General features: G+C 49.1%; 5 protein-coding genes across 5 annotated transcripts; 1 reads left to right on the plus strand and 4 right to left on the minus strand.

Annotated features, from left to right (window-relative positions):
- Positions 1–1172: 1172 nt before the first annotated feature.
- Positions 1173–2028, minus strand: N7479_005017 (uncharacterized protein; the record flags this gene model as incomplete). The annotated part of the gene is made up of 2 exons (XM_057252714.1): positions 1173–1509; positions 1580–2028. 2 exons carry the CDS (start codon positions 2026–2028, stop codon positions 1173–1175), a joined length of 786 nt encoding a protein of 261 aa, XP_057112039.1.
- Positions 2029–3655: 1627 nt separating this feature from the next.
- N7479_005018 (CENP-S family protein) lies at positions 3656–4183 on the minus strand (the record flags this gene model as incomplete). The annotated part of the gene is made up of 4 exons (XM_057252715.1): positions 3656–3779; positions 3880–3913; positions 3977–4100; positions 4151–4183. The coding sequence occupies 4 exons, from the start codon at positions 4181–4183 to the stop codon at positions 3656–3658; spliced, it is 315 nt and encodes a 104-aa protein (XP_057112040.1).
- Positions 4184–4542: 359 nt separating this feature from the next.
- Positions 4543–5115, plus strand: N7479_005019 (uncharacterized protein; the record flags this gene model as incomplete). The annotated part of the gene is made up of 1 exon (XM_057252716.1): positions 4543–5115. One exon carries the CDS (start codon positions 4543–4545, stop codon positions 5113–5115), a length of 573 nt encoding a protein of 190 aa, XP_057112041.1.
- A 379-nt stretch (positions 5116–5494) lies between these two features.
- On the minus strand, positions 5495–9133 carry N7479_005020 (DDB1/RSE1 family protein; the record flags this gene model as incomplete). The annotated part of the gene is made up of 4 exons (XM_057252717.1): positions 5495–5797; positions 5862–6308; positions 6358–8944; positions 9039–9133. The coding sequence occupies 4 exons, from the start codon at positions 9131–9133 to the stop codon at positions 5495–5497; spliced, it is 3432 nt and encodes a 1143-aa protein (XP_057112042.1).
- Positions 9134–9697: 564 nt separating this feature from the next.
- On the minus strand, positions 9698–11843 carry cprA (NADPH--hemoprotein reductase cprA; the record flags this gene model as incomplete). Its single annotated transcript, XM_057252718.1, has 2 exons — positions 9698–9994; positions 10056–11843. The coding sequence occupies 2 exons, from the start codon at positions 11841–11843 to the stop codon at positions 9698–9700; spliced, it is 2085 nt and encodes a 694-aa protein (XP_057112043.1).
- Positions 11844–12792: the final 949 nt, after the last annotated feature.

Here is a 12792-nt window from a genome sequence, read left to right on the forward strand (position 1 = left end):
GAAAAGGAGTTACGAGCGAGACTTGATTATCTTGGGCTTGAGACATGCTCCCAGAATTCATCTGACCCTTCATGCGGAGTTCCGAGAGCAAACCCGTTACCTCGCTACCTCTACTAAAACGGATACTCTCAAACTTCGTCTAGATCCCGGTGTAAAGTCACGGGAACCAGAGAGCCGACCGTGTCACGGAGTCTGTTCCAAGCCTTGCTCTCATAATGCAGAGACAGAGAACTAAGGGCATCTTTTACGACCTTGAGCTCTCGCGGTTTCTAAATCCTACTGATCTCTGGGATGAACGGTGTTTCATTTTGCACAAGATCTGCTCTCAACTGTGTCCTAACAGAGCCACAAGCCTGGTGCTGGCCTTACAATCCTGGGTTACTAGTTGTTGTTTTACTTAGTTTTTCCGGTTTGAGATTGAAAATTTGGTATCATTCGGTTCATTGATTTTCATATAGTCTTCCTTTCATGTACATTATACAGAAAATACATACAAAGTTACTGCCGCCCCTTAGCTTCTCTCTCTTGATAACATGTTCTCGAGTCCCTGAACAGATATATTTTGTTTGTTTCCTTTCAGACTGTGATTTTAGAAACCCATAATATACTCGGACTTCTCGGAAAGCATATCTCATATATCCATCAATATGGTAGTCCAAACGAGGTACCGAAGTAAACCGCGTCGCGGGGAAATAAGCAACTTACTCGGGTCTAGCATGGACATCCACTACCCCACGACTCAGATAAGCTTGGTCCATTGCAACATCATTGCGGGTCAATTTAAAGGGCAATCGGCCATGTGTTCCCCACATGGTCGGATCCGGTATGTGGCCATATATTGACGCATGCGGAAAGTGAGGCTGAATGCCATTGTCACATTACGCCCAGGAACATGAAACTCAAATCTAGACCCCTTGTGGGAGGTTCTCTGGACGTTAAAAACTGATTATAGAGCAATGTATTCATTAATATTAAAATGTGACCAGCTAGCCTCGAAAGACCCAAGTATGCTCGCCAGATATCCTCCATCATATTGTACAATCCAATCTAATCACAAACATAGCAGTGGTATCTTGGCTCTCAAATAACACAAAAGGGTCATGGAATCATTGTATAGTGCACGAGCACTAGATCACTCAGGATATGCTTGGAATATATCCTACACCAGCAACTTAGATGTTGCCAGTATACGCCGAGTTACCATAGCCATAGGCACCGGTTGCCGGTGTAGCAACCGGAGGATTGGCAGTGTTCTTATTCTTGCCCCAAGTGCTGAACCAACCCTTCTCGGTCTTAGTCTCGCCGTCCATCTCGAGGTCACGAGGGGTTGGGTGGCCAGGTAGGGCATCAGCGCCGCCGACGGCCTCAGGGCTGTTCTTATTACGGCGCCAGAAGGCCTTGCGGCTACCGTGGGTATAGCCGTTGGTGGGGGAGGGACCGAAACGCTTCTCACGCTTGTGGTGGCGGGCGAGAAGTATTTGGAAGAGGATGGAGGTCAAGAAGAAGAAGCTGGGCGATAAGTTAGCATACATGTAATCAGATCAAGATAACAGTATCAGCAATCTAGGATCAAACTCACATTCCGATAATCGCCACTGCAAAGACGACCTTTTCCAGTGTGCAAGCCATGCTGAATTTCAGAGACTTAGAAACAGTCTCATCATCAGCGTTGCCTGTGCCCATTGGCGTGTCCAGTGTTCCAGTGTTACAATTCCCAACACCGTCGCGAGTCAGGATGGCAATAGCAACCATCGCGCCGACGAAGCACACATCCAGGGCAACGCCTAGGAACGCAAAGAAGGCCACACCGCCTAAACAGCAGGTGAAAATGATGCCTAGCAGGCCATAGGCAGTTGCTGCGCCTGCTAAGCCTTCAACGGCCTTAATCCATGTGGGGATATGTTGGTCATTCCTGGACAAGACAGCCAGGAAGTAGGAGAAAATTCCAAGAATGACGGCGGCATCGAGGAACTGTAGAACACGCAGTCCTAGATTGAAAAAGCGGAGGACCACCCCACCGGCTCCCATATTGTATGATTATTTGTATAAAGATGATAGTAATTACCAGGAAGTCTAGGGAAGAATAAATGAAAAAAAAAAGTCAGGCAACAGGATTTGAACGACTTATAAAGGAGACCCAGGTTATTGACGATCTGTGGATGGCGTTGTATTGCATGTCGATCCGAGCAGAAGCTCTCAGCTTAATGGTCGACAGGGTCTGCGCCACACCCTAAACGACCCCAGACGGCCCCACTCAATGATGTCAATGGGTGTGGATTCTACATTACCCTTTCCGGTTAGAGAAGTCGCCACCATGTGAAGGAAAAAAAATAGAAAATTACATAATCTTGCATCAGCCACCTACACACACTGCCACAATTTCAACACTCTTTACAGGTTGCCTACCCTCAACACTTTACTACGATACTATACATAGGGGTATACTTAATATTTTTAATAGTGATAATTGTTTACTACAAGATAATACTAAATCTGTATACCTATGTATAGATCATTCATAGCAAACTATTCATGGATATTATTGCTGCCTATTTCTATATATTTCAGCCTGAACATCAACCGCGCTCGGCAGTCCTTAAACCCCTCACTCTGATGCCTGATGCGAGCTGTTCAAGGAGGTGTTCGGTTGAAAAAAGGGTTAGAAAGAGTTATACTAAAGTGAAACTAGCGCAGCTTGAGCAATACTGTAAAGTACATTTGTAGTTTAATATCCCTCCAACCATGATACAATTTTCATGTGCCGCTACATAGTATCATTTCATTCACTGACACTCTTGAAATTACCTGCGTAGTTTATGTGCCATTGGCCCTTGCAGCCCTGGAGGTGGATATATTGTACTGCTCTGATTATTCTATAAGTACCAAGTATGGCTGGAGTCCACATACAAAGTACCGCCACGTTGAAAATGACGTCTGCCTCCACCCAGTCCACTGGGTCTGGGTCTTTTGCGCCACGTCCACTTACTACAAACATTACAAACACAGGTACAATGGGGAAATATGTGATATTTAAACTGGGTCTACCACACATGGAATGGCATATTTTCATTGGTGAAATGGAATTTGTGGGGATAGTCAGAACGAGGTGCGGTCCAACAGGGATGAGATTGCAACAAATATTTGCCCATGTCCTAGGCTATGTTCCGGCATAACTCCAGGTTGGCGCGTATCACCAAAATAATTGCAAGGACATGGCGCTGCTGGCTGGATGAAGCACAGCTTTAGTCACGAGTGCATTTATCCACGGGTGATCCCAATATGAATATAAAAGAGCCTGGTATCGACATGGACAAGAGGGAGTCTTGATGGCAAAGGCATATCGCACTAATGAAGGCCGCAGGGTAGCATTAGTGCTGCAGTACAGACGCCGCTGGTTGGTACCCCTGTTGCCTACAAGGCTGTACAATTCGAGCGGGTTTCCTGGAGAAATGTGTCAAAGATGTGATCATCAACACAAGATGCCGACCTTGTCAATGGCCATGGATGTCCTATTAAAATCTCATGTTTCAACTCACATTTTAGTTTATTTGGGGATCCCAGGATTGAAGGTCATGTACGATCCCCGACAGTAGCCTGTGAGACTGCATGGTAGTGGACGGTGTGTTCTTATCGCAACTGGCTAACAGCCCACCCTTCAGGAGTCTTCCTGGCGTTGCTTTTCTTGTTCAACGAAAGCACGGAGAATTGAATCCAGTCCTTCGTTGCGGCGAGCGAGTAGCATTACATCGGACACATTGACGGTAGATCTCCCAGCGTGTCTATATCAGATGAGGTCAGTTCACTTTCTGTTAGATTTACCATCCCACAGGAAGAATAGGCATTATTTCCTACTCAATCGCAGCAATGGTTCCTACTTACTTCGCAAAGGATTCTAGATCTTGGCTAACCGTCTCTGCGAATAGTCAGTTACAAAGACAAAAAAAATTAGGAGCTTAACATAAAATAGTGAACATACCTATCTGAGCCCAAACCATCTCTGTCAATGCACCGATGAACTGCGGAGTGGCATTGACGCCTAACTTGATAGTCTCCTCATCCACGATCTTGCCGATGGACAACCATAGCGCGGATTTCAAGCGCTACAAAAGAAAGTTAGCCAGATATATGATAAGGCCATACCAAAACTGACCTCCTCCAGACTAGCCTCTTCAGTCTGCTCCATGGTGATGAGATAGTACGAGACAACAAGCTTCGGAGCGCGTCCCCATATAAAACCAACGACATCTGATTGGCCGACAACGCGTCGGCGGATTAACGGCTAATCCGGCACACAAACCACGCTAATCCCAAAGAGGCATATTTCTCGTTGCGGGAACCGCGGAATATCAAAGAAGCGCAAAGCGCAATCGCAGATCCTGCTAATTAATCCCTCAATTGTTGTTTCCAAAAAATCCCTACTCTGCCCTTAACTACCTCTGGTCGTTCCTCTTCCACAACCTTCCAACTCCGCGGGTAGCGACCGAGCTCCCACTCCTCCAACCCATCAACCAAATCAAACAAAAACTCCCAAAATCATCCATCATGTCCACGCCACAGTCAGATCTGAGCGAGCAGGCCGCCGCCGCCGCCGAGGACTTCTTCGGCCAACTCTACGCCTTCTTCGAGTTGATCGTCACCCGCTTCTTCAAAAACGGATATGCCTCCATCGCGCAGATGAGCGGCAAGCGCTGGACAAAAGTCATCGGCAGTGTGGTCTTCTACTTAATCGTCCGGCCATACATCGAGAAATTGTTTAAGTGGATGCACGATCGCGACCGCAAGAAGGAGAAGGAGAAGCGCGACAAGGAGAGAGCGAACTTCGGCAAGGTCAAGGTGTCACCGAACTCGCTGCGTGCTGGTGGCGATAGCGGAAAAGGGAAGGTCCTTGGTGAAGTCGATCACACAGATGATGAGCTGGAGGATGAGGAGGATGTTATGGCTGCTGCTAGTGGTGTTCCTGAGTGGAATGACATGGCCCGCAAGCGTCAGAAGAATTATATTAAGCGGGTGAAGAAGGATCAGCGCGCGGAGGATTTGAGTCGTGATCAGATTATGGAGTTGTTGGATTGGAGCGAGGAGGAGGAGGTTGATGAGAAGGTCAAGAAGGATCTATGAGGTTTGATTCTTCTTGGGTCTTGGGTGGTTCTTGTGTGTGCATTGCATGGTTGATGGGGTTTTTGCTTCCTGTATTTTTTAATAGTAGATTCCAAATTAATAGGACCTCCACGGCCCCTTTCGCTTTTTGAGTGAATTTTCTGAACTACTCCCAGAATCCGCTACTAAAAGATGTCTACGTTGCACAATACCGTATACTTGGAAGTCATAACATCTACTATTTGCACTTGAAATGCATCCAATCCAGTCATATCCGAGCCAGAACTTTTATCCTGAGCCCTTCTATAAACTATGTAGCCATCGCCCCATCTTATCCGTATTCATGAATATTTCGTAACGTATCGCCGATGCCCCCAAGAAAGAGGTTCCTCGTAAGATATCAGTGAAGCCTCCGCAAGGCCTCAATCATTCCCTTGACCTCCTCGACATCCGAGGAGCCTAGCTCATGCACAATCTCCTCTTGCATACTTGGTGTGCAGTTCAAAAACTCCTCAATAAGCTCGCCGTCCACGAACCGGTACGGTTCATCAGCGCTTCGAACCATAGTTTTGAAGCCGCGGAACTTATCGAACGACAAATTGCCCAATGACTTGACTTTGGTGGAAAGAATAGCTTGCAGGGTAATGAGGAAATCTTGATGTTCGGGGTTGATGACAGCGAAGAGGAAAATGGAGCCCTCAACCTTTGGATGGGTTAGCAAATGAACCTTTAATGCCGGTCAACCCGGTCGACTGGGATGAACTTACTGTTGCCATGAACGCCCGCGGTGTCACCGTAACGCTGGCAAGCTGTGGAATACTAACTGGTCGGATACGATTGACCATCTCCCCGAGCGAAATTTCGCTAGTAGGGATTAGTCTGTGCTTGTCCTGAGTGGTGACACCATTCATATTCCGCGAGAGAACGATAAGGTTTCCTTCGGCGTCGCTCTGGAGGAATGTCTCATCTCCGACGCAGGCAACTGCTGTGCTCCAGACGGTCTGATAGTGACGACCGACTTCAGTCAGCTTGGCAGGTTCCCCAGCATGACCCGGCGTGTACCGAACAAGGCAAAGGCTCTTCATGAGATCCGCCACCGCGATTAGGTTGTCGACGACTGTTACGTCGACTGGTGCGGTAGAGGTCCGATATGCAGCAAGCTTTTCGAGCTTCATTGGTCCAACGTTATTAACTTTGACTCTGTACACAACGACCTAGATGCTGTCAGTAGAGGATTCAAACATACAGCCGATTGGTACTCACGGTCTTCACAAGTGCCGCAACAACGCAATCACCCATCATAGCGAGAGCCCGACAGGCCCCCATAACCGGCAGCTCGGCGACTTGGCTCAGCTTGCGGCCGTGGTCGACTTCCAAAATGAGGATCCGCCCGCGGATCGATTCCTCTTGGTCTTCGTCTGCGAATGCCGTGCCGACAACAAATCGGTCCTTCATGATCTCTTTTCCATTTTCATCTTTCCCAGCCGGGAGCTCAGCGCGAACGACACTCTCCACCAGTTCGTCCGGGCCCAGTTCTAACGCATCAAGACGCCGGAACATGATCTCATCAGCAAGAACAAAGTGGCTCTTTACAACCTCAGCACCATTCTCGAGTTTGCGATCAATCGTGCCAATTCCAAATGCTTTTTCAGAAGGAGAGTATGCAACACGACGGACAGTCGAGCCCATTGGTAACGTTTGAATTTGGGTTGTTCGCTCTCTGTCAACCAGCGCGATCTTCAGCTCTTTCTCGGTTGCCACAGCGATGGAATCTGGGAATGCCTCTGCGTTCAAATGACACACCCGTGAGGCGCCCTCGGAGTTCACTGCAGAGTAGATGATCCGGCCATCAGAGCCGTAGATGAGGCTAGGATTCTCACAGGTAGCAAAGACGTTGTATAGGCCATCACCCTTGGGGAGTTTCTTGAATGTAGGTTGTTCGGAACCAAGAATCAGCTTGTTCATCTTACTTAGCGAGTAGTCTTGTGGGTTTAGTGAAAACGTAATGACACAGCCATCAGCCATAGAGATAAAGAGGGTAGGCTCGCTGTCTGCAAGCACTTCGGCCACAACAACTGATCGAGGGAAGCTCTCCCCAGTAGGGCCTAGGGATTTTGTCTGAAGGACAGCGAAGTCATTAATAGCCATGATTGACACCCTCGCCGACTGTGGGAAGCCTGCGATGAAAACTCCTGTAGGCGTTGATGGGACGGTCAGGCCAGAGATTTGCTGGTCGGCGCCGAGATCCTTCTGAGTTATGATCTGGACATTGTCCCTGATATCGAAGGATGCGACGATTTGGCCACTGATAACGAGAACCAGATGGTCATCATTGGCCGACACGGCAGTGATCAACTTCTGGTCCTGAGGCGCCCATTCGAACGTCACCATTCCGCTCTCTAAATCAGCCACTAGCACTCGCTGTTCTGTGACCTGGAGAATACGGTCATCCTGGATTCTTGTGACGAGAAGAGTACATTCCGTGAGTGAAAGACCCAGGAAGTTATCCAACTCTTCAACTTCACCATCAGGACTAAACTGGAACACACGCGTTTCATCAACAAATGTAACGACAAGCGTATCCAGGTAGTCATTTTTGCTTTGGGTTTGCAGTCCCCAGAGATCAGTGATATGCTCCATTTCTCCTAATACGCCTAACTCTTCCATGCCAACACCACTCCGCACACTGCGTAACGTCCCGTCATCAAAAGCGCCCGATCCCGTCACAATTCGAGCCTGCCCGGACGAAAACTCGTGCGTTTGGCTCTCATTTGTACGGTTCCCAAGATCCATAATAGTGAAGTCGAGGATCGGTGCGATGTTAGACAATGTCTGGATGACCTCAAACGAGCTTCCATCAAGTCTAATGACCTGCGAGTCGCCGTGATGCGAGCCAACAAACAACATGCCTCCACCGAGATAAATCAGCACCGATGCACGAGCCGTCTTGCCCAGGTACTCGAGCTTCCAGTCATCGATTTCGCCCAAGTTATTTAGAATGAAAGACAAGAAGAATAACCTCCCATAGTCATCGGCCAACAGCCACCGCTGGCTATCAACCTTCTCCCAGGCTACAAAGACCGTTGCCTCGTCAAGATTCCGCGTGATCACATCATTAGCGTTATCATCGATGTACTTGATCGATGTCTCCCCAAGCACAATGAGACCGCCCAATGGAGCCGGGATAGGGATAAGATGCGATGACCCAAGATCAAGCTCCTGCCCGAATTCACCTCCCTCCAACTTCTGCACCTCCTTGAAAGTAGCATCTGCCAAAGTCCCCGAGGTGCCGGGCGTGAAATCCAACTCACGGATTCGAAGTCGCACCTTCTGCTGATTATCTTCATAGAGCAGTGCAAGCCAGGGATTGGATTCCGAATGCAAAAATGCCGAGGATCGAACGAAAAGCTCGTCGATGCGGGATGTAGTCGGCTTATCAAGCTCTCCAACCTGTAGCGGCATGTCAGTCTGAGACCCAGCCATCGACATTCGGCCTCGCTTCTTCGTCGGTTGCACGATCGGCACGACAACTATCACACCCTCGTATACTTCCAGTGTCATGAACCGCCCCGTGGGGTCGATCAGACATCGCGGTGCGCATTGGGACTCCCGAGATGAGGGCTCGGCGATGTCGACGCAGGTGCGTGCTGTTTTAATCTCGTTTGATTCGCGGTCCCATGTTATCGTAAAATAGTTGTATCGGTCCGTCCCGACGAAGAGGTGGTCGGTTGGCGAATTAGTTGGTGCTGGCAGGCGCGCGAGCATAGTGACCCGCGCGTTCAGAGCGCGGGTCGTGGTCAGGACGAGTCCATCTGGCGTGAGCGTGTAGAATTCGAGACGACTGGATTTTCTGTGGGTTCGTGGGAGGGTTAGCTATCGTGCTCGTCGTCACCGAGTGAGAGGTCGGCTTGGGTTCCGCGGCTTCACGGGAGGATGAGACTCACGCTGCCACTAGGCAATCTTCGTCTGGAGAAAAGAAGTTTAGCTTCACTGCATGGTGAATGCTGCTTGCCCGATGAATGGGCACGACATAAGCCATCGTAGTTCAACAACCCGCGGTATCTGACAGCACGGAGCTGGTTGGGCTTGAGGTTCGGCGCACCACCTTACGGGGATAGGATACGTCCGAGAGTAAGAGGTCCAGGGGATTGAGATGGCGAAGACTGATAGCGCTGAATTATGGACTGCACATATCTCCAAATTAACTCTGTTAAGGGCAGGGATTGCTCGGTCGGTGTGGGGGAATATGAGAGAAGTCGAGGTTTCAAATGACGTCTAAAGTCCGCGCTTACAGCCGAAAACATCCAGGAGGGCATACTTCCAATTGCATAGATATTTACATACATGAAACATAAGATTACTTTCAATTGGAAGCCGGAAAAAAATTAAATTCCTTTTAAAATCACAAGTCTAAAGTCATACACCGCTCAGGCGGCAGTCCATGGCTAGCAAGGTGAAGGCCTGCCTCAACATGAGGCCAATGCTAGGGAAACATGCAGCACAAATGAAACAAAAGGCCGATCGTATCGAACAAAATGATAATATATAGGCAAAACCATCTAAGCATGGTAGAAGTGCAAAGAAGTGTTCATCAATCATGAGATCATGACCAGACGTCCTCCTGGTAGCTGCCGCTGCTACGCATGTGCTTGACCATCTCCTCACCCTTCTCAGCGGGCAAACCCCGTTGCTGGGCAATAATGTGGCCAAGGACCAGGTTGACCTCACGGGCCATGTTGGCAGCATCACCGCAGACGTAGAAGTTGGCCTTTTGCTTGAGCAGGTCGCTGACGAGCTCGGCATTCTCCTTCAAACGATGCTGGACGTAAACCTTCTCGGATCCTTCACGGGAGAAAGCAGTAATAATCTTCAGGGAGTCGCCCATCTGGTCTTGGAAGGTCTAAGGGAATCATGTCAGTGTGAAGGTTCGGATTCCAAGTGTGAGAGAGTTGATTTCATACCTTGAATTCATCCTTGTAGATGAAGTCCTCATCACTCTTACGGCATCCAAAGAACAAAACCGTTGTGCCAACCTTCTCTCCCTTGGCAGCAAGTGCTGCACGTTCCTGGATGAAACCACGGAAGGGCGCGACACCAGTACCGGGGCCAACCATGATGATAGGCTTGGACGGGTCCGAGGGCAATTTGAAGTTAGAGTGACGAACGTGGACAGGGACGTGGATACCGTCGTACTTGTTACGAGGACCGGTGATCGAGTAAGTCAGGCCGTGGGGATCAGGGGACGGGTCGCCGTTCTGCTTCTGCTTAAGAGCCAAGAGGTAGTTGGTGGTGACACCTTTGACCATGTGCGAAGCACCTGGCAGACGAACAGACTCGACGACAGCGGTGATGCTAATCTTATCCTTTTGAACCAGAGACGACGAAGAGATAGAGTAGTACCGGGGTTGAAGCTTGTTGAGACCTTCAATGAGCAGCGAGAAAGGAACGGCAGTGAACGGCTTAGAAGTGATGCTTTGAAGGGCCTGGGCAATGGTGAAGCGATGGTTGGTGATCTTCTCGTGGAAGTAATCCTTGTCGTTACCCAAGCGGACAATCTCAGTTTTGCTCTCCTCATCGGGAGCGAAAGCAGCGAGGGTCGATACAAACTGACGAGAGACGGGGGCGCACACTTCCATGTAGTAGCGAACAGCGGCATCATAGGTGGTCGGGGTCGGAATAGGGACCTTGGCCGTGACATCGATACCCTTGACGTTGATCACCGAGTGGCGCTTCTTCTCAATACCAAAGACCTCAAGGAAACGATCGACCTCGGCGCCAGCGTTGGTAGGCCAGATAGCGATGTGATCACCAGTTTGGTAGCTGAGATTGCTACCAGCAATGCTGATTTCCATGTGCAGACAGTTACGATCCTTGACAGTGAACAGTTCCGAGGATTCGAGAATCGGGGCAATGTAGGGGTTATGCGCGGAGAAGGGACCCTTAGCGCGACCCTCACGGTGAGAGGCAGTGGGCTCGCCCAGGTAGACGGACTCGTCCTCGGGAGATTTCTCATCATCCTCAACAACGGAGAAAACGGGTTCATAGACAGCTTCACGTTCCTGGAGATCCATGGATTCCGACAGAGCAGCCCACATGGGCTCCTTCCAGGCCAGGAAATCTTCTTCCATGGTGCCGGCGCCATCGTCGCCCTCACCAGCAGTTCCAATGCGCTGCGCACCAAGTTTGGTCAGAGCGGTATCGACCTGACGAACCATGGCGTTGTAGTGCTCATAAGTGTTGTTACCCAGACCGAAAGCGACATACTTCATTGCGGACAAAGGCTTGTCTTCGGAGGAGACGCCGCTCTCAAAGGCAACTTCCTCACCGGTGAAAAACTGGTAGAACTCCACGGCGTTATCGGTGGGCTCACCCTCGCCGTAAGTGGCCAGCACGAAGAATGCGACCTTGTCATCGGGGAATTTGTCCAGGTTCTCGTAGTCATAGTCCTCAATATCGGCGACCATAGTCTTCAGCCCAAAGCGCTGAGAGCCTTCCTTGGCGAGTCGAGATGCGTAATCCTCTGCAGTACCAGTCTGAGAACCATAGAAGATAACACAGTTCTTGTTTGTCTCCTCCATCTTCTCCACGATGTCGCGGGTTTTGCCGCTCTTGGCAGCTCCATTAATGGCGGCCGAGGAGGCATATGGGTCTTTGGGAATGGCCCAGTAGCTACCTTTGGTGAAGTAGGCAACACTACCCACCAAGAGGGCCACCAAGACGACCAAATCGAGTGTATCCAGTTGCGCCATTATGGTGGTGCGTATCTCACGGGGGGAACAGGGTGGTTTGTTGTGGCGTGAATTCCCGCCGGGAGGGCAGAATGGGTTGAATGTGTTCCAAGGCCGGGGGGAACACAAGATAATTTTCAAAGAGGAAAAATAGACGTTTTGGCAAATATGCCTACAGTGAATATCCCAAATGAGAGTTGTACTTTGTACAAAGTACAGAGAAGAAGAAAGAAGCCAACAGGTGGTCTGATCCCCTTCCAGGCGTCCTGGGGCGGATTCCGACTATCTGTGGATCTTCACGGGCAATTCCTCTCACCGCTGTCTGCTTACGTTTTGTGAACTCCCGATCTGTACACGAAGTACTCCGTACATAAAATAATGACCTCGGGGAGTAAAGTACATATAAAAAAAAAGGTACTCTAGAAAAAAGGGATAAAATTGATTTATAGAAAATGAGAAAGTAAACAAAAAATAAGAAAGATCTCCAGATACAAATCAGACATTTTTTATATACGAATAATTATTGTACTTTGTACTATATTGTGGGGTGAGATATGGCCGAGGGCAACTTCATCGGAAACAAAATCGGCTCGAACAATGCCCATTTCGTACTCCGTACTCCGTACTCCATTTCCACGGCAGTTTTCCCAAAAAGGTCAACACCTGCGCAAAGTGGAAAGGCGGAGCTCGGATAAGAATGAAAGGCGGCAAGCCCACTCGGGAGATAACACGCTTTTACCTTCTACACTCTATATCTTCACCCTCTATGCGGAATGATTTCCGCTTATCCTCTTTTCTAAAACATACGCTTCTTCCTTGAAAATGTGCTAAAGACCTTAAAAGGCTTGACAGTTTCCCGTGGCAAGTTGCCTTTCTAGGCTCTCGGATCCCGGCTTTGCCCCCTGACCTGGGGCAGATCGCCTCAAAACATTATCTTATTTATACTTCACCTATAATATAGGTTCCGAGT

Source organism: Penicillium vulpinum, assembly GCF_028829585.1.
Source record: "Penicillium vulpinum strain IBT 29486 chromosome Unknown utg000002l_segment0_segment0, whole genome shotgun sequence".
NCBI classification, from domain to species: Eukaryota; Fungi; Ascomycota; class Eurotiomycetes; order Eurotiales; family Aspergillaceae; genus Penicillium; species Penicillium vulpinum.